At 38.5% G+C, this 27,812-nt stretch overlaps 1 protein-coding gene across 1 annotated transcript; it reads right to left on the minus strand.

The window, feature by feature from the left end:
- Nucleotides 1–5,745: 5,745 nt before the first annotated feature.
- Nucleotides 5,746–27,758, minus strand: SUPV3L1 (Suv3 like RNA helicase). The gene is made up of 14 exons (XM_068982536.1): nt 27,681–27,758; nt 27,212–27,319; nt 26,005–26,119; nt 24,672–24,840; nt 22,332–22,443; nt 19,986–20,063; nt 18,651–18,742; nt 17,443–17,623; nt 16,785–16,878; nt 13,508–13,727; nt 10,334–10,414; nt 9,713–9,889; nt 6,835–6,983; nt 5,746–6,181 (listed from the first exon to the last, which is right to left on the minus strand). Exons 2-14 carry the CDS (start codon nt 27,273–27,275, stop codon nt 5,746–5,748), a joined length of 1,968 nt encoding a protein of 655 aa, XP_068838637.1. The 5' UTR covers nt 27,276–27,319; nt 27,681–27,758.
- Nucleotides 27,759–27,812: the final 54 nt, after the last annotated feature.

The following is a 27,812-nucleotide window of genomic DNA, read 5'->3' on the forward strand; positions in this document are numbered from 1 at the left end:
GAAATTTAACCTTGAGCCATAACTGATAAAAAGTTTATATGAAGTTTTAGAGAACATCCTAATAAAACTTTGGAGAATAAAGATATAGTCTAATAAATTTTCCAGTTATTTTTGATGGTATTAAACTTTCATATTCTTTGGTTACATTTTACAGCTTTTAATTAGCTCTGCACAGTTTAAATTCTGCTAGTAAGATAATGGCCTCTGAGAAATACTATACTGTACCAGGACTGTCTGCAAATGAAATAGGGATAAGACACGCACCCATACATTGTAAATTGTTTAACAATACAAGATATGATGTATTAAGTTGGTAAGGGAAGAAGAGCATTACCCTAGAAAATAAGCATGCTCAGTTGCTTCAGTTGTGTCCAACTCTTTGGGACACTATAGACTGTTCCTGCCAGGCTCCTTTGCTCATGGGGTTCTCCAGGCAAGAACACTGGAGTGGGTTGCCATTTCCTTCTCCAATGCATGAAAGTGAAAAGTGAAAGTGAAGTCGCTCAGTTGTGTCCAACTCTTTGTGACCCCATGGACTGCAGCCCACCAGGCTCCTCCATCCATGGGATTCTTCAGGCAAGAGTACTGGAGTGGGTTGCCATGTCCTCCTGCAGGGGATCTTCCTGATTCAGGGATTGAAGCTGGGTCTCCTGCATTGCAGGTGGATTCTTTACCACTGAGCCACCAGGGAAGCCCAGAAAATAAGCAAGAAAAGCTAAAAACTTTTAAGTTCAGGGCAAGAATTATGGTTAAAAGAATATGTAAAGACACATGAGTTCTAATATTACTAAAAATTAAATAGCAGGAGTCAGAATTGATAATTCAGCTGAAATAATTTATATGAATTTATATATATAATTGGATAAAAAGTCACAGTATATGAACCAGGTGGTGATGAAATTAAATCATTGTGCAGAATTTAGGAGACTAAATCATGGGAGGTTATTCTTCTATCACCACAAGACAGAGACTCTGCTCGTGGCTGACAGCCACCAAGTAAAGGCTAGTGCTGAAAGCACCTCCTGTCTAAGAACTCGGGACTGTCAGAATGCCAGTATTCTCAAAGAAACCTTTCTACACTGTTGGTAAGAATATAAATTGGTATAGTCACTATGGAGAACAGTTGGAGGTTCCTTAAAATGCTAAAAAAAAAAAAAAAATTACCATAGGATCCAAGGATCCCACTCCTGGGCACATATCTGTAGAAAACCATCATTTGAGAAGATCCCACGCACCCCAATGTTTACTGCAGCACTGTTTACAACAGGCAAGACACGAAAGCAACCTAAGCATCCACTAACAAATGAATAAAGAGGATATGGCAGATAGGTACAATAGAATATTACTGAGCCATAAAAAAGAGTGAAATAATGCCATTTGAAGCAACAGGATGGACCTAGAGATTATCATACTAAGTGAAGCCAGCCAAAATATCAAATATCATATGATAATGCTTATATGTAGTATCTAAAAATAATGAGTCAAATGCACTTATGTACAAAACAGAAATAGACTCACAGACATAGAAAACAAAACGTATGGTTGCCAAAGGGGGAAGGAAGGGGGAAGAATAAATTAGGAATTTGGGATTAACACATACACACTACTATATACAAAACAAATAACCAATGAGGACCCCCTACATAGCCCAGGGAACTATACTCAGTATTTTGTAATAACCTATAAGAGAGAAGAATATGGAAAAATATATGTGTGTGTATATATAGATAACTGAATCACTTTGCTGTACACCTGAAACACATCACTGTAAATCAACTATACTTCAATTTTTTTTAAGAATGCCAACATTCTCATAACAAGCCACGTCTTCCCTTTTTCTCTCACGTTGCCATGCTCCCCTTTATTCTTCTGAATTGTGATTCTTAGCAAATGTCTATCTGAATCTCTTCTCAGATGCAGACATTACAGTTTATTATTACTCCTCTTATTTTCAAACTAAAAAAAGGAACTATCAAATAAGGATGTCTAAGAAATGAAATCTCTCGCAGAAAAAATTAAACCTTCAAGGGGTTAGAAGAAAAAATAAATTAAATCTTCAAGGGGTTAAAATTGGAGAAATTGCCTAGAAAGTAGCCAAAAGGTCATGAACATAATTTTAAATATGGACTTAAAATTAATAACTAATTTATTTAACTTATTAATAACAAAACAAAAAGGAATAATAGCTATATCAAAAGAGAAATGGAGAAAAGGACTGATTTAAGAAAGCTAAATCCTCACCTAATATAACAAGAAATCAGTAGCTAATGCTTTAAAATGATGACTCAAGAGTTAGCAGAGGATGTGTATTATGCAAAGAGGTAAATATGAGAAGAAATAGGTAATAGAGTTGAAAGTGCTTGTTTGTGGTTTTTAAAGCTGTGTATGTATTCCTTTAGCAAAAATTACTTTTTAAAAAGTGGCTTAAGCTTACTTGGCTTATGTGTATAGCTAGAGGTAAGTTAATGTACACAAGTGTGACTTAGGGAAAAGTTCTTACTTTCAAGGGAGCTCTGTTTTGAATTTCTATATACAGTACTTTAAAATACATGTGATCAACATCTATTTATCAATTTTTTAATAATAACAGTGTGATGAACATGCTAAGAAAATGAAAATGTAGCTGTTAAGAGGAAAGAAAAAAGCAATTTGTGAACATTACAAATTACTTAAGGGACTTTCAAAAATATATATGATCTCAACCGAATTACAAGCACTTGAGAAAAAAAGCGATTTCCCAGCAGGAAATTATCAGTTTTGCTGCACTTTACAGGTGTGTCAAATAGCAGTTCAAAGTAGTCACTGAGCTTACAAGCCTTTACCAAGCCTCTTTAAGCAGCAGAGGCTTTTCAAGGGCCTGGACTGCCTACGGAGCGCTTGATATTGAGACTCTGGGCAGATTCTAAGAGTGTAGCCTTAAAGGACTTCAAAATCGCCTCTTCAACCCAAATTTGCCAGAAGTAACTTCTTAAATTCAATCTTCAAAACCTGATCCTATTTGCAAAGCTTTTTTCCCCTATCTCTGGCATCTTTTTGCCCATAAAGACAACTATCACTTATCACCTCTATGTGGAAGGGTCCTACTATGTGGAGTGACAGGCTTTTAGATAATAATGCTAATTCAGAAGGATGTTTACAAACATTGCTATCTCTGTTCAAGTGTATGTATTTTATAACCTTTGAAATACAGAAAAGAAATAGCCTAATTCATTTATTTATTTTCTTCTTATTAAACCACAACTTTCCATTATATACTCATAGCTTTGTTTCAAATTGGACAAAGAATGACTACATCATTAGACTCCCACTTTCGAGGTGTTAAGAATCTTTCGTTCTTCCTGATGATAGCTTTGTGATTCACAAGAAGTCATTTTTCAAAAGACTCAATTCCATTTTGTAGACAATGGACAATGCTTTACAAGTCATTGGTTATTATTGTTAACCAGTTATGTATTAACCACATTTTACTAAGTTACCTAGATCTATACTGACAGAACTGAAGTCAGTATCTAAGCCTCAGTGCATATTCAGTGCTAATGTTGAGCTGAATCCACAATAGTCCAAGGAGGGTTTTCAGACAAGTGTTTCAAAACCTGTTAGAAAACTTCAAGAACAAAAAAAAGTTGTGTTTTGGAAAGACTGAAAACATGACCTTAGTGAAAAGTATGCCTTGAACTTAGCTTGCCCATAAGGCCACAGAGAAAGTGACATGTCCAACTTGTAGCAGAGAAGGAAGATTTGTTTTTACAGCGACAATTTTAAACACACTGCAGAGAATTAATTAAGACCACTCCAATTATATTTTTCCTTTTTTGTTTCATTTGATTTCATCTTTCTTTAATCTTATTCTGCCTAACCACAGAGCTATTCCTCCCCCACAGACAGGACAGGTGAAAAGTAAACTATCACTAGTATTTATAAATACACTTTAGCTCCATGTTCAAACAGCTTACAGCAGCCCCCCTCCCTACCCCCCTTATCTGAAGCTTCACTAACATAAACTTGCCTGAGTTTTTAAGCGTCTTGCCTAAAGTGTCTTCTCTGACTTACCAGTTCCGGCTTCCAAACTGGAGAAAGCGGGAGAATTAATAACACTCTAAGTGACGTATGTGTGCATGCGGGACTAAGTGACTTTGTGACCCCACGGACTGTAGCCCACCAGGCTCCTCTGTGCATGGGATTCTCCAAGCAAGAATACTGTAGTGGGTTGCCATGCCCTCCTCCATGGGACCTTCCCAACCCAAGGATTGAACCCACGTCTTTTATGTCCCCTGCACTGGCAGGCAGGTTCTCTACCACTAGCAACACCTGGGAAGCCCAAGTGATGTATATCCTCACTTAAATATGAAACCAAATCCATTATCCAATTCAGTTCACGGGTATTTTTTGACACCACCTAGGCAAGAACGGGCTATGTCTGCTATGATGTAAGTCACAGTGGAAAGCAAGTTCCATAAGTTAAAGTTGCTCAAACACAAAATATTAAAAGAAACATGCCCTTCCAGGCATTTCACTACTGATTATACACAAGTAAGGGAAAAAGATAGTCAGTGCCACCTGTTCAGCTTTTATTTCTATGAAGGCAAAGGTTAGAAGAATAAAAATTGCTATCTCAATTAAATACCATCTGAACTCTGAACTACTGAAGAAAAAGTCAGAGAGATGACTAACTGCAAACTTAGCTATTCCTTGACCGAAATGCAACCAAATCACTTTAATCCCTAGGCTGTAATCAGCCTCAACTTGGCAGCTGCTCAAGAAATAAGTTCTTCCAATGACCTAAGAGCTCAATTCACAGCCCAGAATGAACTCAAACCTTCAGGTTCCTTTATAAAACACTTCCTGTATACCAGGACTTTAATGTCATGAGATGTCATTTAACCTTCCAAACAACTCCAAGTAGGCATTACTATCCATCTTTTTTGAATGTAAGGACCAAGCCATAGAGAAGGCAAGGTCACTGAGCTGGTAGTGATGACAGAAGCTAAACCACAATCTGTCCAACCCCAAAGCCTATGTATTTAAGCTCTTATAAGCTGTGTCTCCAACCAAAGCTTAAAACACTACTGGACAAGTGAAGGCCACTATGCATCAGACTGGCCTTTGGACATGAGAAGACCCCTCATTCCACATGATATAGCCCACCAACTACTACCATTCTCTTTCCTTATTCTATTACTTTCTAGCATTTATTAATTTCACATTCATTTTTGCTTCTACTGTATTCTAGGCACCATACATATAGCTGTGAACTATACAGACAATATTTGCCCTCATAGAGCTGACATTGTTTATTTGTTAACTTATTCTTATCTGTCACCATACCAAATATAATCTCCATGAGGGCATGGATATAATCTGTTTCTTTTATTACGTATTTCCAGCACATAGAAGAGCCTCTGGTATGTGGGTACAACAGACAGCAGATGTTTGCCAAAGAATTCCACCTGTGACATCCTCGCAAAGGTGTAGGGAAACTGGTCAAAACAATTCACCATGCTGATTCTATCCCCACGCAGAGTTCCTCAGAATGCATTGTCTTAGTGCTATACTACAAATGGCCACTAAATAAAGCTTTGAATAAACCTCTAAGACATGAAACAAATAGTTTAGTTATCTTTAAGAGTTCATTTTTCTTAGCCAAAAAACGCAGTAAAAGATAGCCACAATACCATAGGCAGGCAGTAAATGCATATAAAGAAAAAAGGAGCTTAAAATATTTTTATTTGTAAAAATAGAATTAAACTAATCTGAATCCGGTTCTTTCTTCTTTCTTCTTGTCCCTTTTAAGGAAGTCCCAGTTTCTAGTCTTCCTTTGCCCTGCTCGGTTTGTTGTGTCATCCACTCTCTTTCCAGCTGTTTCAGCATGTCTGCAGTGAGGAGTCCCTGCTGCACCAACCTGGAAGCAAGGGACTTCTCTTCTGCATCAGGGCCGAGTGGCTCAGCAGCTTTACTCCCCACAGCTTTGGGGCCCCGATTCCTTCTGCTTTGGCTCTTTGCTGCACCTGACAAACGGGACTGGCTCTCTGCTGACAAGTTCTGCAAATTCAGCAGTTTATGTGTCTCTGAAATTTTAATCAGTTTGGTGATGTTGTGTACACCATCTTGGATAATGCCATCTAGTTCTTTCTGGAGATCTCGAACCAGGCTGGCATCTGGAAACATATCTAAAAACCGGTAGCTGGAAAGAAAAAAAAACACATTACATGATAGGAAGAGTTCTTAGGGCAGTTGCTGGACTACTGTCAATGAAGTGACTAAATCTTAACACTGATTAATTCCAAATATTCTGTTTTTGCAAACTGTGTCCAGTGCCTTTGCTCAACCTTTACTCCTGCCCCCAGCACACCTAAGGAATATGTTGTTATGAGAGTTGCTCACTACTCCTATCTTAAGTGATTCTGATCTGCTCCCCTAGTGGGACATGCCCCTCCTTTGGGAATCACTGATCTACAGCAGTCCCTCTTAAATCATGATACACACATGAATCACCTTGAAATTTTATTAAAATGTAGAATTTTATTAAAGCTGGAGTAGGCCCAGTATTCTCTATTTTTAACAAGCTCCCAATCAATACCAATGCTTTTGGTCCAGGGACTACTATTTGCATAGCGAGGGCCTAGTAGAGTCTCTCACCTCCTTATCTTAACTAGAATCATAAGAACTCTTAAGTCATTTTTGGAATGGGTATAAACCAGGCTCAACTGCCTAAATGGACAATAAAACACCTTGCAAGTATGTGCCTAATTTGAAAGTGTAAAAGACCATCATAAAAACTTCTGATTTGCCCTATTACTTGGAAAAATGAAAGCGCATAATGGAAAACTTTGGTACCTTAGCCACAGGTAAAGATCCAAGACATCGTGGACAGCTTCAAGATCCATGAGGTCTTTAATATTCTTAGGTGGAAGTAATGGCCATTTAATATATCGGCGTAACCATGAGAAGGTTAGGGGCTCATTCCTGCTATACTGTCTGGCAAACTGAGAAAGACAGAAGAAAGGAATTTGGCAAAAGAATCCGAATTCACTTTGGTCTGTGACCCCACCCCCCCCCAAAGAAGACAGCACAACAAAATGTTAACTGTGGCTGTTACCTCAATAGGCGGGCTGGTTTCTCTCCTTCTTTACACTTTTCTATATTTTAAAGAACATTTCATGCTCTTTAAAGTTTGGGTTTTGTTTTTGAAAGGAATGATTTCCTTCTTTTTCCAAAACCAAGGCAATAAAACGCCTATGAACTAACTTTCCAGGGACTGCCTGCTAACATTTATGAACATTTTATGTTCTAAGTTCCAAGTTCCAGGCAGACAGCACCCAGAGACTTCTGTCCCTTCAGGTAATAGTCCTATATCCTTAAATAGGGGCTTGTATTTTATCAATACCATCCTTTATTATATTAAAAAGTCTTTGAGGGATTTCCCTGGCAGTCCAGTGGTTCAGACTCCATGGTTCCACTGCAAGGGGGCTGGGTTTGATCCCTGGCTAGGGAACCAAGTTCCCCTATGCCATGTGGCATGGCCAGAAAAAGAAAAAGAAACTCTTTAAGGTGACTTGGTGCAAGGTTGGCCATGAGCCAGTCAAACTAGTAAAGAGACTCTGCCTCTCCACTAGCTGTACAGTTATAGAGTTCTGGCCAAGTCACCACTGTGATTCAGCTTCTTTAGTACCATATCACCACACCTTCTTGAATCCCAAGACACTCAAATCATGCTGCCTCCCAAACAACGTTAGATCCTATTATGCATCACAATATCTACAGGAGATAATAAAACCATGAGAAAACTAGCAAGCATAAGTTTACAATCTTTAGCTTCAAGGATAAGGTGATTTTGAAAGGTTCATTTCTTAATTAGGGAAAATTATCTCTAAATATTTAACCTAAGCAAGGTCAAAACTTTAGAAGTGCAGGGTAGTTTTCGAATAACTGTGGTTAAATAATGTTACTAGTTTATTAGGTTCAGTCTGCTTCATTCTGCTGTTTAATACATGCCAGGTAAGATGGCCATGAAGAATGGAAACGTGACCACGTTAACTTGCTAATAAGCAGAACATGCCAAAACTCAGTTCTCTTACAAAAGCAGTGGTTTAACATTTTAGGCCACAAACAACTAGTGGAAGCCCAGTATGTGGGTATGGAGCTGCTCAGAGACAGAGAGGGAGAAAGACCCATCCAACAGCCAGCCCTAAAGGAGCTCCAGGGAACAGTTCCTAAACTACTTTCTAAGGGGCATCAGAGACCATTAGCAGAATTGAGCTCTTTTATTTAGTAATAATGGAGATCAAGGAAAATCTCCAGATTTCACATTTTAACCTGTAAACACAACACATAAGCAACTATTGGCTCCCAGACTCCTTACTCCTTAGAAACATGCCCTTTATTTTATTAGAGAGCAGTTTGAAGGATGGTTTAAATGGGGTCAGGCCCATGGGCTCCAGTTCCATCCAGGTCAGTTCTTTGTTATGTTTTTAATATTTTGGCAGCACTGCACAGCATGTGAGATCAGTTCCCCAACCAGGGATCAAACCCACACCCCCTGTACTGGCAGCACAGAGTCTTAACCACCGGACCACCAAGGAAGTCCTCGGGTCTTTTAAGTTTAAGACTTTGTTCCATAAACTTCAATCTTATGCTAGTTAGCTCTCTCACAACACCAGCTCTAAGAAACATATTTCCTAGGTAAATACCCAGACATGGAACACCTCTAAGACATATTCAAGGAAAAAGACAAGCTGCAGACTAATTTATTATGGCATTTATGGGAGAACACACCCACCCAACAAAACACTAGAATTTCTGCTCCTATGGGTACGTAGGCAAATGTAACAGAAAAGGCCTGCAAGGATAATAATTGATATCAGCTATTATAGCAAAGCTGATAATAGCAGTTATGCCACCCTGGTGGCAGCCCAATTTAACCTTCTCTAATGTTTTAATTTTGTGCAAAAAAGTACTTGTGTATTGTTTATATAATTTTTAAATAATTTAAAACATAAACTTAGATTTGATCCAAACAAAGCTAATACACAGAATGTTAACAGCTATAAAAAAAAGATGGCAGTGAAATGACAACAATGAATCAGGAAAATTAAAGAGACAACCTCTGGGCTTAGTGGGGCAGGGAGAGCACGCAGAGCCAACAGGGGGAGCAATGGCCCAGAGACTGCAGAGAACAAGGAGAGAGACTGGAAGTTTAGCTTCTGCTGCCTCTGCCCAGCCCCTTGTTTGGGTGACTCTTGGGATCAGAAGTCAGAGAGTTGTCTCTCTACCCAAAAGAGTTAAAAGAAAAGGGGCTGGAACCTTGGCACCAAATTCACACAACAGCCATCCTTGACAGTTAAGAGAACTGAATACTATTGCCACTACTGACTCCTAAGCCCCTTCCCTTCCAGAATACATTCCCCAACACCAACAAGGAAAAAGTGTATCTACCATCAGGCAAAGACTCCTTTCTCTTAAAATATTATGTTTAATTATTTTTATTTTAGCTTCTGCAAAAAGGCTACCACGTAAAACCAAATACAAAGCAAGAATTTTCTTTCCCCAAAAAAATTATCTGAAAGAACAAGAGTCATGTTTTATTAAGTTCTTATACCGTATTTCATATTAGAGGGCACACTCTCTTCTTTCTTTATTCTGATTAACAAAATATTGTTTGGGGAAAATGCATCAACCCGAAACAACTCAAAATATCAAAATGATAAAGGCTTACCTGCAACAGTGAAGAACAGACGAAAGGCTGCTTCTTGTTGATAGGGGCTGTGCAGAAAACATACCTCACTCGGAGACTTAATGGAATATGCTGGATCAACTCTGCAGAAAATTTAAAATCATCCATATTGCAGACAAAATACTGCCCATCAACTTGTGAAAAGTCTACAAAAATATCCTGGGGGGGAAAAATACATTAAATTACTGGACTACCTAGCCGGGCATGAATAAACTACTCAAGTCTATAAAAGACAATCACTTTAATACATTAACAGACGTCTGGAAAGGCTTGCTTAATTCACTGCCTCCTCAAGCTAACAGACGTCCTTACCAGCCTTCTCAACCTGAAATACTCAGAAAACTCCTCAGGATAAAAGCCCTAAAACTTCTGAGAGAAAGTTTCCACTTTCAAGATAAACTTCATGAATAGCAACTTCACAAAAACAGACTAAATGCTAACCAGTAATTGTCTGACATACCACCTTTTAAATATTTTTATTTTTCCCAACAAAGGACTGAACTCATGCCCCCTGCACTGGGAGCACAGAGTCTTAACCACTGGACCACCGGGGAAATCACATACTGACTTTTTTAGAAAAGAGATTTAGGAGTTTCTACTTACAATGAGATTAGAAAGCGTTGTGTCAGGGAGATGGTAGGCAAACATTTCAATCTGTTCAGCAGTTGGATGAAGACCAGCTGCCTTGAGTAAAAGAAAAAACAACCATAAGCTTATTAAGTTTTCTTATTTCAAGATAAAGTCCTATATTTGGGTTAGGCCCTTGTCACATGAGTTAAGGGACAAGAATTTGAGTAAAACAGAGACAAGCATCATATTTTGCCATTTATTATCAACTAGGAAAGGTGGTGAGATAATTCAATAAAACTATTCAAGTACACCCACTGAGTAATTTTTGGCTTATATTTTACTTATATTCCTAAAATCTGTGGTGATCTGATAACATACACAAGTACTTTCCAGGGTCTCAATTCTCTCCACTGAACAAAACAAAAAAGGAAAACCCAATCACTTTAACCAGGGCAATAAAATTGACATATATAAACAGAAGAGAAAATGTCTAAATTGGAGGCCAGTTATCTCTTTACGTGAATATTTATAATGTCAAGAATTGCCCACAGTTAGAGCCAGACATCCTGGAATGTGAAGTCAGGTGGGCCTTAGAAAGCATCACTATGAACAAAACTAGTGGAGCTGATGGAATTCCTGTTGAGCTATTTCAAATCCTGAAGGATGATGCTGTGGAAGTGCTGCACTCAATATGCCAGCAAATTTGGAAAACTCAGCAGTGGCCACAGGACTGGAAAATGTCAGTTTTCATTTCAGTCCCAAAGAAAGGCAAAGCCAAAGAATGCTCAAACTACTGCACAACTGCACTCATCTCAAACACTAGTAAAGTAATGCTCAAAATTCTCCAAGCCAGGCTTCAACAGTACATGAACTGTGAACTTCTGGATGTTCAAGCTGGTTTTAGAAAAGGCAGAGGAACCAGAGATCAAATTGCCAACATCCACTGGATCACCGAAAAAGCAAGAGAGTTCCAGAAAAACATCTATTTCTGCTTTATTGACTATGCCAAAGCCTTTGACTGTGTGGATCACAATAAACTGTGGAAAATTCTGAAAGAGATGGGAATACCAGACCACCTGACCTGCCTCTTGAGAAATCTGTATGCAGGTCAGGAAGCAACAGTTAGAACTAGACATGGAACAACAGACTGGTTCCAAATAGGAAAAGGAGTACATCAAGGATGTATATTGTCACCCTGCTTATTTAACTTCTATGCAGAGTACATCATGAGAAATGCTGGGCTGGAGGAAGCACAAGCAGGAATCAAGATTGCCGGGAGAAATATCAATCACCTCAGATATGCAGATGACACCACCCTTATGGCAGAAAGTGAGGAGGAACTAAAAAGCCTCTTGATGAAAGTGAAAGAAGAGAGTGAAACAGTTGGCTTAAAGCTCAACATTCAGAAAACGAAGATCATGGCATCTGCTCCCATCACTTCATGGGAAATAGATGGGGAAACAATGGAAACAGTGTCAGACTTTGTTTTTTGGGGCTCCAAAATCACTGCAGATGATGACTGCAGCCATGAAATTAAAATACGCTTACTCCTTAGAAGGAAAGTTATGACCAACCTAGATAGCATATTAAAAGCAGAGACATTACTTTGCCAACAAAGGTCTGTCTAGTCAAGGCTATGGTTTTTCCAGTGGTCATGTATGGATGTGAGAGTTGGACTGTGAAGAAGGCTGAGTGCCGAAGAATTGATGCTTTTGAACTGTGGTGTTGGAGAAGACTCTTGAGAGTCCCTTGGACTTCAAGGAGATCCAACCAGTCCATCCTAAAGGAGATCAACCCTGGGTGTTCTTTGGAAGGAATGATGCTAAAGCTGAAACTCCAATACTTTGGCCACCTCATGCGAAGAGTTGGCTCACTGGAAAAGACTCTGATGCTGGGAGGGATTGGGGGCAGGAGGAGAAGGGGATGACCCAGGATGAGATGGCTGGATGGCATCACCGACTTGATGGACGTGAGTTTGAGTGAACCCCGGGAGTTGGTGATGGACAGGGAGGCCTGGCGTGCTGCGATTCATGGGGTCGCAAAGAGTCGGACACGACTGAGCAACTGAACTGAACTCAACTGAAGCATTAGAAAGAAAAAAAGAAAGAGAATGGGAAAAACAAAGAGAAAAAAAGAGAGAGATGAATCATGAGAGGGAGGAAGAGAATAAACACAAAAAAGGAGGTACCCAGGAGGGAGATGGGAGGTCGATTATCAGCTGCAATTTTTTTTTTTAAACGTTTAAAAAAATATATTTATTTGGCCACATCAGGTCTTAATGGTAGCACATGGGATGTAGTTCCCTGACCTGGGATAGAATCTGGGCCCCACTGCATTGAGTCTTAGCCATCAAACCACCAGGGAAGTCCCACAGCTATACTCTTAACAAAAGCTACAGAAATGATTCCATCCACAGCTTTCCACCAGGAACTTTCCCTCATGTTATCTCATTTATATACCCTTTTACCTCAGATCCCTAAAAGTAAGATAAGCCTTAAGTGAATTTTCCAGGCAAACTTTAAATTGTAATAATTTGTTTAAAATTCATACACTTCTGTCTCATTAACTGCACGAACCAAAATTTAACCTTGTCCTTAATGGTTCAAAGCTGTATAGCTTAATGCTGTTTTTACCAACATGCAAAGGTTTCTTCTACTGTCAAGTTTCTGGCAATTTTCAGACTACTAACAAAGCTATATGCCCACCTGCTCATGCCCCAAACCCCACCTGTTATATTACAGGAAGAATTAAGGTAAAATCAGGTTTACTAAACTTGTTACATTATTGCTACATTTATAAAATCTGGATCTTTCACTTGCATACCATTCTCTAACCAGGGGAACTCTCTTAGGCCTCTCAAAAGCAATAAAGCAAGGTTTTCTTTCATTTTAAATATTTTTATTTATTTGGTTGCACTGGGTCTTAGTTACCACACGCGGGATTTCTTAGTTGCAGCATGTGGGATCTAGCTCCCTGACCAGGGATCGAACCCAGGCCCCCTGAACCAGGAGCGTGGAGTCTTAGCCATTGGACCATCAGGGAAGTTCTGAAGCAGGGCTTTCTTGACATGATTTTCATGGCACAATATTTTCTTTGGCTTATTTGTTTCCAGGTATCTGAGGTGAAAGTCTGGAAAGGCAGTGAAGGAAGGAAGGACTGTCCTTCACAGAGAAGAGGTAATTAATTATTATGTTAATTGAACCTTACCTTTATAGGATCCACAGGCCTATTCAAAATTTCCTTTAATAAACTGAGGTCTTCTCGATTCATTGTTGTAACCTCTCCTTCTTTAAATTTTGAACTGAACCTACCAGCTCTGCCAGCAATCTGCAAGGCTTGAGAGGTGGTGATTGGTTCTATTTCTTTCTCTCCCTTTTCATTGATACTTGGCTTCATAAGGGAGTAAAAAATAATTCTTCTTATGCTCCTGAAAGAGAAATAAGGATGATCTCATGAGCTGCTGTCTGAAAAGTCATCCATCATTTGGTTCATTGTACAAAGGCTCACTCGAATTCTAGTTAGGCCTACTTGCAATATTGCCCACTGTTTACAAAGTAAGGTAAAGGGGTTTGTCAGTAATTATTTTTCTTCCCTTTAAGTAGCATTTTTTACTAAAAATCATCAAAGCATCCATTTAAAGTGGGTGAAAAGTATAATAACATAAATTTTAGATCATGGCATCCGGTTCCATCACTTTATGGGAAATAGATGGGGAAACAGTAGAAACAGTGTCAGACTTTATTTTTTTGGGGCTCCAAAATCACTGCAGATGGTGACTGCAGCCATGAAATTAAAAGACACTTACTCCTTAGAAGGAAAGTTATGACCAACCTAGATAGCATATTAAAAGCAGAGACATTACTTTGCTGACTAAGATCTGTCTAGTCAAGGCTATGGTTTTTCCTGTGGTCATGTATGGATGTGAGAGTTGGACTGTGAAGAAAGCTGAGCACCAAAGAATTGATGCTTTTGAACTGTGGTGTTGGAGAAGACTCTTGAGAGTCCCTTGGACTGCAAAGAGATCCAACCAGTCCATTCTAAAGGAGATCAACCCTGGGATTTCTTTGGAAGGAATGATGCTAAAGCTGAAGCTCCAGTACTTTGGCCACCTCACGCGAAGTGTTGACTCATTGGAAAAGACTCTGATGCTGGGAGGGATTGGGGGCAGGAGGAGAAGGGGATGACCTAGGATGAGACGGCTGGATGGCATCACGGACTCGATGGACGTGAGTCTGAGTGAACTCCGGGAGATGGTGATGGACAGGGAGGCCTGGTGTGCTGCAATTCATGGGGTCGCAAAGAGTCGGACACGACTGAGCGACTGAACTGAACTGAACTGAAGGCTCTAAAAAATAACTCTTTTTACAAAAAAACCACACAAGATCTTCTTAGGCTACTTTTAAATGCTAGCTTCTATTAATGGCTTTGAATAGCTCATTCATAAAGGTATAGCTGCTTTCATCCCCACAGAGGAATATTTATGCTTAATATTGTTAACCCCTAAAGATAATGGCTGGCCCTACATGCCTAACAGGCACACACACTTGCCGACTGAGACACTGAAAATAAAGTGAGGTAACATAATAGGTATTAAGATATTAAAAAAGAAATACGGATATCTTAAGATATTAAGAAGAAATACAGATATCTTAAGATATTAAGAAGAAAAATACACAGAACTATACAAAAACGATCTTCACAACCCAGATAATCAGGATGGTGTGATCATCAACCTAGAACCAGACATCCTGGAATGTGAAGTCAAGTGGGCCTTAGGCAGCATCACTACAAACAAAGCTAGTGGATGTGATAGAATTCCAGTTGAGCTATTTCAAATCTTAAAAGATGATGCTGTGAAACTGCTGTACTCAATATGCCAGCAAATCTGGAAAACTCAGCAGTGGCCACGGGAATGGAAAAGGTCAGTTTTCATTCCAATCCCAAAGAAAGGCAAAGCCAAAGAATGCTCAAACTACCACACAATTGCACTCATCTCACACGCTAGCAAAGTAATGCTCAAAATTCTCCAAGCCAGCCTTCAACAGTACATGAACTGTGAACTTCAAGATGTTCAAGCTGGTTTTAGAAAAGGCGGAGGAACCAGAGATCAAATTGCCAACATCCACTGGATCATCGAAAAAGCAAGAGAGTTCCAAAAAAACATCTATTTCTGCTTTATTGACTATGCCAAAGCCTTTGACTGTGTGGATCACAACCAACTGTGGAAAATTCTGAAAGAGATGGGAATACCAGACCACCTGACCTGCCTCTTGAGAAATCTGTATGCAGGTCAGGAAGCAACAGTTAGAATCGGACATGGAAAAACAGGCTGGTTCCAAACTGGGGAATGAGTATGTCAAGGCTGTATATTGTCACCCTGCTTATTTAACTTCTATGCAGAGTACACCATGAGAAATGCCGGGCTGGAGGAAGAACAAGCTGGAATCAAGACTGCCGGGAGAAATATCAATAACCTCAGATATGCAGATGACACCACACTTATGGCAGACAGTGAAGAAGAAATAAAGAGCCTCTTGATGAAAGTGAAAGAGGAGAGTGAAAGAGTTGGCTTAAAGCTCAGCACTCAGAAAACTAAGATCATGGCATCCGGTCCTATCACTTCATGGCAAATAGATGGGGAAACAGGGGAAACAGTGACAGACTCTATTTTGGGGGCTCCAAAATCACTGCAGATGGTGACTGTAGCCATGAAATTAAAAGACGTTTGCTCCTTGGAAGAAAAGTTATGACCAACCTAGATAGCATATTAAAAGCAGAGACATTACTTTGCCAATAAAGGTCCATCTAGTCATAGTTATGGTTTTTCCTGTGGTCATGTATGGATGTGAGAGTTGGACTATTAGGAAAGCTGAGCGCCAAAGAATTGATGCTTTTGAACTGTGGTGTTGGAGAAGACTCTTGAGAGTCCCTTGGACTGCAAGGAGATCTAACCAGTCCATCCTAAAGGAAATCAATCCTGAATATTCATTGGAAGGACTGATGCTGAAGCTGAAACTTCAATACTTTGGCCACCTGATGCAAAGAACTGACTCACTGGAAAAGACCCTGATGCTGGGAAAGATCGAAGGCGGGAGAAGGGGACAACAGAGGATGAGACAGGTGGATGGCATTACCAACTCAATGGACAAGAGTTTGAGTAAACTCTGGGAGTTGGTGATGGATAGGGAGGCCTAGCGTACTGCAGTCCATGGAGTCGCAAAGAGTTGGACACAACTGAGAGACTGAACTGAATTGAACTGAACATAATAGGTTAGCAGTGGTAGGGAGCAGCACTCAAAAGTCCAAGTGTATGTGATATTTTAATTTTATTTCTTCAGGTGTGAGCAAGATAAATCTAGGATCTATACTACAATACCCATTCACCTAAAGCCAAAGAGTTTGGTCATTCTAATGACATTGAGAAGTGTTTAAATTGCTATCTAACCCACTGAATATCCTCGATTATTAAAAACAAATTACTTACAAATTAAGTCCCATGCCAATTGCATCTGTAGCAACCAGGATTTTGCATGGATCATCAGGATCATTAAACTTTTTTGCTTGAGCAAGTTTGGTCCCTAAAATAAGAACAGTTTACATTAAATTAATGTTCTCTGTCTTTTACTACATCACACTAAGGAGTATCTTGTAGTGTCTTGGAAACCCTCACCTCTTATTGTCTGTTTTATGGATAAAACTCTCACTGTTTCAAACTTATTTCTTTTTATTCTCAAATAGTCACTTATCCTTTCATTTCTATTCCTCTAAATAACCTCACAAAGAGCAACACAGTCCCCTACCACACTAGCTATATCATTTTTGAGGACACTTTTAATAGATTTCCGGTAATATTTTAGGAATATTACCAGGATCATATTTTAATGACATTTCTGTAAGAAAATCATCAGCTCAACATTTAAAATACAGTCTACTAATAGCAACAATTAACAAGAGCTATAGATAATCAAAATACTTCTATCACCATAAAGATGACTAGAGAAGTATGTACTTTATATGACCTGTTACAAATTATACACCAAGCAACTTAACTCAGTATCTTACGGTGTTTTCTTTATGTATTTCAAAATACGTGGCAAAAACAAGAGACTTCATATCCTATCATGAGGAAAGTCAATAATTACCAGGAGGGAGACTGCCATATATAACAGCTGATTCCAATCCCCGAATTTCAATCTGTCGACTCACAGAATAAATATCATTCTTGCTAAAACAAACAATGCAGTCCCCGGGCCGAAGGTTGTCTAAAGATTCTAGCGCGTGATCCAGCACAGAAATGGGGGTAAGCCTTTTATAGGTTCGAACCTACAATAAAGGACATGATACTGTAAAATAGCATACCTGACGGAACTTCTTATGACTAACCATTGTGAAAAACTCACAAAGCAGTCAAGTAGCTAAAAACTGCTAAAGTTAGACAAGTTCCAACATTTTCAAGAGAAAATACAGAAAAACATTTATTTTGATATTATAAGTGTTACCATCAGTTCTCATTGGTATTTCTAAATTAGTAAAATGTTACAGAGGATTTCACAAATTTTCAAAGCACTTTCATATATATTTGATTTGTATAGGAACTTGCTAAGTTCAGAACAGTTATTAACTGTTACTTCCATTTTATGAAAAAGCAAAATAGAGTCTAATAAGTGACCAAGCCAAAAAAAAAAAAAAAAGAAAGAAAAGATCAGGTCTGATGAGGATTTTTCTGGCTGTAGCCTTCTGTGATTTGCCTAAAAACACAAAGTGAGTTAACAGCAAAACCAAGACTGAAACCCAGAATTTCTTCCACTATACTCCACTATCTCTCCTTGAAAGCTGAGTACAAAACTAATGGACCAGTTTTTAAATATTTCATTTTATTATAGAAGTCTGGTAAAGAAAGCAAAAAGTAGGATTAAGCAGAAATGAGTTGCTTCCTATTTTAGGACTGTGAAAAAAGAATACAAACTATCTCTAGCAATTAGCTGTGTATCAGAGTCCCCAGTATCTGACATTTGAGACTTTGAAAATGACAAACTTTTGCTGAGCCTCAAATTTCTGACATTCCAGATTTATTTAATTCTAAAGAGATTTTTTCAAATTCCAAAAGGTTCTGTCAAGAAAAGGTTAAGGAATCTGCTTGGACTTTTGAAGACTTAGGGTGTGAGAGCCACTCGGTCAGAACTTTAGATCATGAGGTCCAACCAACTATGCATGATCTAGTCAACTACAGGGAAATGAAGCTAATCTTTCAAGTTCTGACTTTGCCATCATCTAGGGCCTATGAAGCCACTGCCTGGGTACTCTGGCTATTTGCTATGCCACCTTGAGAACAAGCCATATAATTGAGTACCTCCACATCCTCCCCAGTTGTGTACATAAGCTCGGTAACCAGATCAATTGCAGCAGATTCTCCACACAAATGGATTTCTTCAGCACAGAGTCCTGTTTAATGCAAAATTGGGATTTTTTTTTATTTTAAAGATACAAAAGTAAATATGTAATACTTCACATACCCAAAATACTTTGCTTACCTACTGCTTTACAACTTTAAGAAGGGTTATCATAAATGCGATCTCTGTGATTCAACCCTGAAAACAAAAATCTTCTAGTGGGCAAAAATTATCACCATTTTTATAAATCTTGGTGTTTTTAAACTGCTGCGGCCAAGGTTTTGAGTCTACTAGATGGTGAAGCCAGTCTGAACTAGAATCTGGCATTTTGATGGTTAGTACTGACCTATACTTTTCTTTTCAAATCAGGCTCCATGAAATCACTGAGGTGACTTGGGGGTGGGGGTTAGGGGCTGGTGGGTACAAGAAACTCCAAGATCCTTACCACTTAACATATACACTTTCATCTATTTTATATTACAGGTTTTAGTGTACACTCTTGGTTTAAAGAAAGAGTTCACCTATTTGTTTTTAAATTTGAAAACACTTGCCCTACAACATGCTGATCAAAAATTCACTCCAAAGATCAAGCAGGAGAAATGTTCATTCATGTCTGTGGACTTCAAGAAGTCCACTTCCAGGAGTCTATCTTAAAGAAATAATAAATAAGAAGTTATGGCTACAAAGATTTTTAAATTGCATCACTAATAATAGGGAAAAATGTTCACCTCTTTGAAAAATGCTCAACAAATTACAACTGGTTTCCCACATCCACAGGTTTCACATTGCAGATTCAACCAGGGGTGGACCACTGGTTGAATTCATGCATGCAGAACCCATCCACCTGGAAGGGATTTGAGCATTTGCAGAGGACAGATACCGAGGGACGACTATAGCACAGCTCTTCAATGGATAATACACAACATTAATATGTGTTATGAAAAAAAGTCTATGAAAAAGCACTGAAAAAAAAAAGCAAGATACAAAATTTATATATATTCACAAAACACCATAAAAATGAGAAAGAAGATTGTCACGAAACACCAAAATGTTAATAGTGGTTGTGTAAATATGGTAAGATTTGGACACTTTTATTAAATGATTATGCTTTTATAATAGAAAAAAAAGACCAATAATTAAAATATTTAGAAAATTAAAATTCACACCTAGCTGACTTTTTTGTTTCATTTGTGTCAAGACAGGGTCTAGCTGGCTCTATTTGGCAGTGCCAAGCACATAAATGCCTTCCAGTGCAGATGTCACAAAGCACAGATTTTACAGTATTAACCACCAACCTAGTAGTGCCCTGGTCCAGGCCCATCCTCTGGCTGGATCTTTAATCATCTGAATTTCGTCAATCACGGCCACTTCATCTTAAAATAGAAAGTTATTGTGAGCAAGACAATCTACTTCAATAGTATTATAAACAAATCACAATATCAAAATTCAAGCTTTCAACATCACCATAATCATCACCATTACTTACTACGTGCTTCTTTGCTGGCAGGCTTGTTCTAAGCGCTTTACAACTACAACTCATTTAATCCTCACAATACACCCACTAAGTGTCATCATAACTTACATTTCCTTTTTTTAAAAAATCTCATACTTGTATTTTTAATTTTAAAAAAAAATTGGGGGGGGGGGGGTGGGCAACTTCCCTGGTGGTCCAGTGGCTAAAACTCTGTGCTCCCAAAGCAGGGGGCTCGAGTTCAGTCCATGGTCAGGAAACTAGATCCCACATGCTGCACCTAACAGTTCACGTGCCACACTAAAGCTCAAAGACCCCATGTGACACAGTTAAGAGCCAATGCAGCCAAATAAATGATTAATTAAAAAAAATTTTGGCAGCACCATCCGGCTTGCAGGATCTTAGTTCCTTGAACAAGAACTGAACCCATACCCTGGGCAGTGAAGTGTGGTGTCCTAACCACTGGACTGCCAGGGAATAGATAAGCCGCTGTAAACGAAGCACCTAAGGAATCCATATGGGTGTTAGGAGAAGTGGAGTGGAAAGTGTAATTCCCTGAGCTACAGCTCGGCTCATTCTTTGGGGTTTTAAAGTTCATTATTATGGCTAAAAAAAAAAGCCTCATTTTATTTTCTAATGCCAAAATGCTTCCAACCATATTATCTTATTCTTTCTGCTGCTGCTGCTGCTGTTAAGTCACTTCAGTCGTGTCCAACTCTGTGCGACCCCAGAGATGGCAGCCCACCAGGCTCCCCCGTCCCTGGGATTCTCCAGGCAAGAACACTGGAGTGGGTTGCCATTTCCTTCTCCAGTGCATGAAAGTGAAAAGTCAAAGTGAAGTCGTTCAGTTGTGTCCGACTCTTAGCGACCTCATGGACTACAGCCTACCAGGCTCCTCCGCCCATGGGATTTTCCAGGCAAGAGTACTGGAGTTGGGTGCCATTGCCTTCTCAGTCACATAAATTATATTTTAGTTCTCTTCCCAAAATACCAAAGATTTGAAAGGAACATGTTTTAAAGAAAAATTTAATATGCCCAGAATGACACTAAGGAAACAAAAGAAAGCTAATTTTTTTCTGAAAAACCATTAGATTAAAAATTACTTAGTATATCTGAGTGTATACAAATAAGGTTAGAAAAGAGGGGGCAGAAGAGGGAGTTTTAATTTATAAGCGCTATTTTAATATTTATAATGTATTACTTTTAGAATAAATTGATTTTTAAAAACTATCCATTTACTCAGAAAGTTAAGATTATTAAAATGAAAAAAGCAAGATACTAAACAGTACATAATGTATAATCCCTATTTTAATATACACACCCACAATGTACATGTAAGCATATGCATACGAACACAACCTAGAAAATACATACCACAGGGTTAATACTTATTGATTCTGGATGGATGGAATTGGGAGATTAATATTTTTTTTTCTCTTTGCATTTATTTTTATATTTTCTATAATGAAGGAATGATTGTCTATATAGTAAGGAAAAAGTTAATTTTCATTTTAAATGTTTTCAAAACTACCATACTTATACAGAAGTTCATTGTGGTACTATATATAATAGTGAAAAACTTTAAAACAACCTAAATACTATTTAATAGAAGAATAAGGAATAAATACACTTAGTCATAATATGGAATACTATGTAACAGTTTCAGTGAATATATGTGATATATATATATTTATGATACATATACATGTAAACAAGACTAGATCTAAATACATGTGTAGAAAAAAAAGCAAGTTGTAGAGCAATAATACAATATGATTGTCATGTAAACATTTTAAAACACACAAACTATAGCATTGATAGGTAATATATAATAGTGACGCCAAAAAAGACAAGAAAGTTATACACCAAATATTTGACAGCAACTGGATCACAGAGGGGAGACGAACTGAACTGTGGAGTGACACAAAGGAAAATTCATATCTGTTAAAATTTCAGTTCTTTTAAGAGAAAAAGGGAGAGAAAATTCAAAAGCAAACATGATGGAAAGTTTGGCATTTTTAAGTAGCAGTTAAATACTGGGTATTTGCTGTTACTAGTCTCTGCCTCAGTTACAAATTTTTTTCACAATAAAAAACACATTCCACATGTTCATCTGTATTTTAAAATAAAAAATACTGAACCATAAAGTTTTAAAATAGTATATACATACAAGGAGTTGTAACACTGCACATCTCAACAGTACAAGCAACATGGGCAGCCTGTTTACCGTCTGGGTCTACTGTAACACGCTCTTCACCTGTTACCAAGTCACATGGCACCCCCTAGGACGACAAAAAGAAAACTGGATTTATCTCCACCTTGAAAACTATAGCAAAAAGAAGATTCGGATGTTTAATAGACTATTCCTTCTATTAAATATAAAGTATTTAATAGACTAGGTCGGAAAGATCCTCTAGAGAAGGGAATAGCTACCCACTCCAGTATTCTTGCCTGCAGAATTCCAAGGACAGAGGAGCCTGGCAGGCTACAGTCCACGGTGTCGAAAAGGGTTGGACCCGAATGAGTGATTAACGCTTGCACTTGTTTTTCTTTTCACTTCCTTCCATTATATCAAATTTATTTGTCTAGTACTTGAAACAAATATTCCCAATCCTCTAAAAAAACTTTTAATAAAAAATAAAAGCCACTTTCATATAAACTATGTACACTTGAACATCTCAAATCAGCTAAATTCTCAGGTAACAAAAGCAACTGAAGCACTTTTATTTTTTCAACTTTGTACTGAACTTTCTTGGTGGCACACTCAATGGGAGTCTGCCTGCCAATGCAGGGGACAAAGGTTCGATCCCTGGTCCAAGAAGATTCCACACGCCATGGAGCAACTGAGCTGGTGATCTAGGGCCCTTGAGTCCCAACTACTGAGTCTGAGTCCTGCAAGGAAAGAAGCCCATGTGCCTAGAGCTCATGCTCTGCAACAAGAGCCTTCCGGACTAAGGCAATGGCACAGCTGAATAAATAAATAACCAAACTTTGTATTATGTCAACAGTTCCTGTACTATTTTAGTTTATTAAAATGAAATTGTTTCTATGTTCAAGAAAAACATTATGAACAACATTTAAGAACATAAAGACCTCCTAAGATATTTCTTTGAGAAGGACTCATATCAGTGCTATGTTATATATGTGAGTAGCCAACTACCCCAATCCACTCAGAACCGAGGGATAACTCAGGACAAAGACCATTTGGTAATAAATCTGGGAAAGTCCAGGCAAACTGCAACAGCTGGTCTCCCTAACGGCCTGAAACTAATGAGGATACATCAGACATCCAAACTGAGTGACAGCTTCCAACACGAATGACCTGTAATCTTCCCAACTGTACAAGTTATGAAACACAAAGACTGAGGGATTGTCCCAGATTAATGGAGAAATGACAATAAAATACAGCAGGAGACCCTGAACAGAACGCTGGAGGTGGCGGGGGCACAGGGGGAGCGGAAGTGGAGCAGTGGTGGTGTTACCGAACAACTGGCAAAATTTGAGTATGGACAGCGGATTAAATAGCGGCATTCTATCAATATTAAATGTCCTGCTTTACATGAACATCCTGACGTTTTGTAAAAGAAAGTCTTTGTTTTGCAGAAATACTTCTAAGTAGTTATAAGAAAGAAGGTATTATGTATGCAAATTATACAAATTATCCAGAACATGATGCAAACTACCTACAAAACTGGTTAATCTCACATTATAAAGTCATAATAAAACAATGATCCAAAATGTGGCCCCGTTTCTGAAATGGTGCCTCAGACCACAGAGCATTCAGTCCTTTTCAGGTTGGAAAGCTGGCTTCAGTCTTTATCATTAGTTCTAGCAATCACATCAAAGGTTTGATCATTAAAAAAAAAAAGGTAAATTGAACACATCAGAGTAGTGGGTACCTCTCAGGGGGTAAAGGAGGGGTTCAGAGGGAGTTTCATCTATATCAATATTTTATTTAATGCTTTTTTTTTTCTGGTCATGCCACACACCTTGTGGGATCTTAGTTCTAACCAGGGGTTGAACCCAGGCCCACGGCAGTGAAAGCATGGAGTCCTAACCACAGGACCACTAGGAAATTCCCCAATATTTTATTTCTTAAAAAAGTTAAAAAAATAAGTAAGTATGGCAAAATGTTAGAATCTGACGGGAGCTGGGTAGGGGACTCAAGTTATTTGAATGTTACGCCTTCATTTCTCTGTATATGTGAAATATTCTATAATATTGTATTTCACTCATTCTAATATATTTTTTCACATTTTAGTATCTCTGAAACCAGGGTATCTCTTAACAATGGGTGGCACGTCAGAATTCAGTTGGCAGCATCAGCATCTTTCTCAATTTTGCATAAAATAATAGTACATCTTACAATTGATGGCCTTAAGTTAAAGGCAATGAAATATGGCACTTTTTGTTAATAGTAAATTAGTACTACACACACCCTCTCCCTCTGCCCGGTTCACTCTTTCCCCCAAATTAGCAAGAAAAAGAGAATATTTGGCAATATACTAACAGCAGCATTACTCTTTTCGAAGATCTCATGTGCCAGTAGTTTTAAAGGGCCACAATACACTCCAGATTTTGCTGACAAGTATTTCTGGATTGCATGATAAGTCTTTCCACTGTTTGTGGGACCTGAATGGAATATTATCTTCCGACGTATGGCTCTAGCTTCTGGGTACCTAAAACATGAGTAGATAAACTGCTTAATTCCATTAACCTCCAAATCCTGGCAAAGGTATTAACTGAAAAAACTTCCAATGAAACATCCCCTTAACATTCACAAAATAGCATCTTTGAAAAACTAAATTAAATGGTGAGTTTCATGTCCACACCAGAATGACTGCTTTCCAAGAATGGCATTTACTAACTAGAGGACCGAAAAACCCAAATGCAAATTAATTTCTTGGATATTCTTGCCATTGTACAAATTCCTTTTCCCCAAGAGTTACTTAAAATAAATTTAAACTGCTATCAGCTCCAGAGACATGTTCACATTATTTTCACATTCTCTATATATGCCCTAGAAGTAAATATTCCCAGGCTTCTGAATTTTAGCATATACAATAAAATGACTGAATCTTCTGCTTCTGGCCATGATGAATGGTACTGGACTTGACCTATTATGATAACTACAAAACTGGACAAAATATATATAGCAGCTCCCTGGTGAATGGGCAAGAGGCAGTGCAGGACTATAAGCTCCCAAAGAAAGAAACACTTGAGATGAGCCCTACGGACCCCAAGAGGGCACAGGGAGGTGGAACCCAAGCAAGTTAAAATAGTCCCACCGAGCTTAGCAGTAGAGATCAAGATTAAAGCTGCTGAAGCAACTGGAATCTGAAGGCCTGAGTGTGGAAGAGAAGAAAGGTGCAATAGAGAGGGAGCTTTGTAAGTCTATGTGGGGGTTCCTTGGGTCCCTGACCAACGGCTGGACTGAACACATGCAGGGCCTAGCAGAGGACAGCTTGCTAAGAGTTTAAGTAGAAAGTCTCAAAGAAATGGCAAAGTGCTAGGAGATGTTAGAGTTCCAGGCACAGCGGTGGTGGAGAGAACTTATTAACAGCATATTCAGTTGAGACACCAGAAAGGTCACACTTGAATTGTAAGGACAACCTAAAGACCTACTTTAGATCTGCCCTAATAAAACCTTAAACCAAGCTTGATTAGGATTTAGGAGGAGATACCAGCTAACTGCCTGCCAAAACTAATTGTGTATTTTTCTAGAGAAAACAATCTAGACTACTTGATTTATCATCTAGTATACACTAAAACATATATATAGTGATCACTAATCTCCCAAGATCAGAAACTGAAAATTTCAAATCCACAATAAAGAAACTAACCAGTTAGGTGGTATTCTTAGGTCACTGATTTTTCGTAGATCATCCTTACATTCCAACACAGGAAATATTTGTTTTGCATGTCTCAAGAAAAATGGAAATAAGTCATCCACATGAGCTGGAAAATAAAACACTGCATTAATCTGTGCAATCTAAATGTTATTCACAACTGAACTTAATGAAAGCTTTATTCTTAGTGAGCTAAGTTAAGGGGACGTTGTCAGGAAAAAAAGGTAAACCCTAGAACAAGGAATGCTATCCTTTCCTGAGATCCTGCTTTGCCTTCTGTTTTCTTCCTTATTTCACTTGTATTTTCTAGGAAAGCAGCAAAGTTTGGCTGTCAGCAACCATGTTCCACTTCTTCAATGCACCAGGTAAAGATCAGCACTGATGAAAGTTAAATTAAAAACAAAGAACCTGGGGGTACCTCCCTGAGAGTCCAGTGCTTCAGACCCAGTGCTCACACTGCCAGTGCCCTGGGATCTATTCCTGGTTGGGAAGGTGGGATCACGGACAGCAAAAAACAAAACAAAACACCTGGGAATATACATTAGCAAGAAGGCTCCATGGTTACCGAAGCAAAATACGGGACCCAGATGCAAGTATTTTTTAAACTACAGATACCACTGAGAAACAAAATGTGAAAGTGAATTGACTTCTCAGCAAGAAGTCACCACACCTTATGGCTTTGATGAGGGTGGGCTGAGTTCCATTCTGCTTTGTGTCCCGGTTCTACCTCACTGCCTGGCCCAGGGCAATGGTCTAACAGTCAAATACATAAAAACATAACCAAAGTTAAACTGCCCATAGGAATAAAATAATGATTATTTCTCCTTTTTTTTTTCTTTTACAGCAAGCGGTCTGTCAAAGTATGAAGGACAAAGAAGTCAGTGGCAAAAACAGATGGAATCTGTATTGTATTAATTCTACCTTGTGTGAGAGTTCATTCTACCGAGGCCTATACTAGTGAAGAGCAGATGCTGACAGATTGTGGTCCCAGTCTTCCTCCAGTCTAAGACACATGGGTGACTTAATAACCAACCCAGGCCTACTATAAAGCAAAAAGACCTAGAAGGCCTCCTATGACAGCACTGAATTATTTAGAGGATGTTAACAGGGCTTATTCTAAAGCAAATAAGCTAACTACAGAAAAAAAAACAAAAGAAACAGCAAGTATGTTGAAAGGATTTTAAAAAGTCTAAATACTTGCCTGCACTGAAGCAAATATCATTCAAAATAATGTGAATGTCCACATCCAGAGAATGAGACTGCATGATATAATTTCGAAAGCTTATGAAAGCTTGGTGGAAGAGACGAGCTGTGGGAAACACAAAATCAAAACAGGTAGGACTTAGTTTTCATTTTCTCCTTTTAAAAAGTACATACACACATCACACCTAACTCATCAAAGTGTCTTTTTCCTTTCTTGTAGTACACCTGGTTTGTTATGATCTGGGCTAAAACTGAAATTCTAGTACAGCATGAAGGAAAGCTGAACACACAGCTCCTTTGCCATGTGTCTGGCTCACCTTTACCCGGACAGAGGCAAAAGACAGGGACATTCTCTATATTACAACTATGAACTTATGTTCAGGCCACACAAGGTCCCACACAATAATGAAAAAGCTGTAATCTAAGCAGCAATAAGGTATCTCTAATGGAAATGGTATTAGTCTTACCATCGAGTCCATAATCAGCACTCAGTTTCTGAATTTCTTTCCTCTTGTAAAACTTGTCTAAGATCTTCTTTACTTCATCTGGAAGAAAGATAACAAAACTGAACATACGTTTAACATTTGTTTTCTAGATAG

This window comes from Capricornis sumatraensis, chromosome 10, assembly GCF_032405125.1.
Source record: "Capricornis sumatraensis isolate serow.1 chromosome 10, serow.2, whole genome shotgun sequence".
NCBI lineage: Eukaryota > Metazoa > Chordata > Mammalia > Artiodactyla > Bovidae > Capricornis > Capricornis sumatraensis.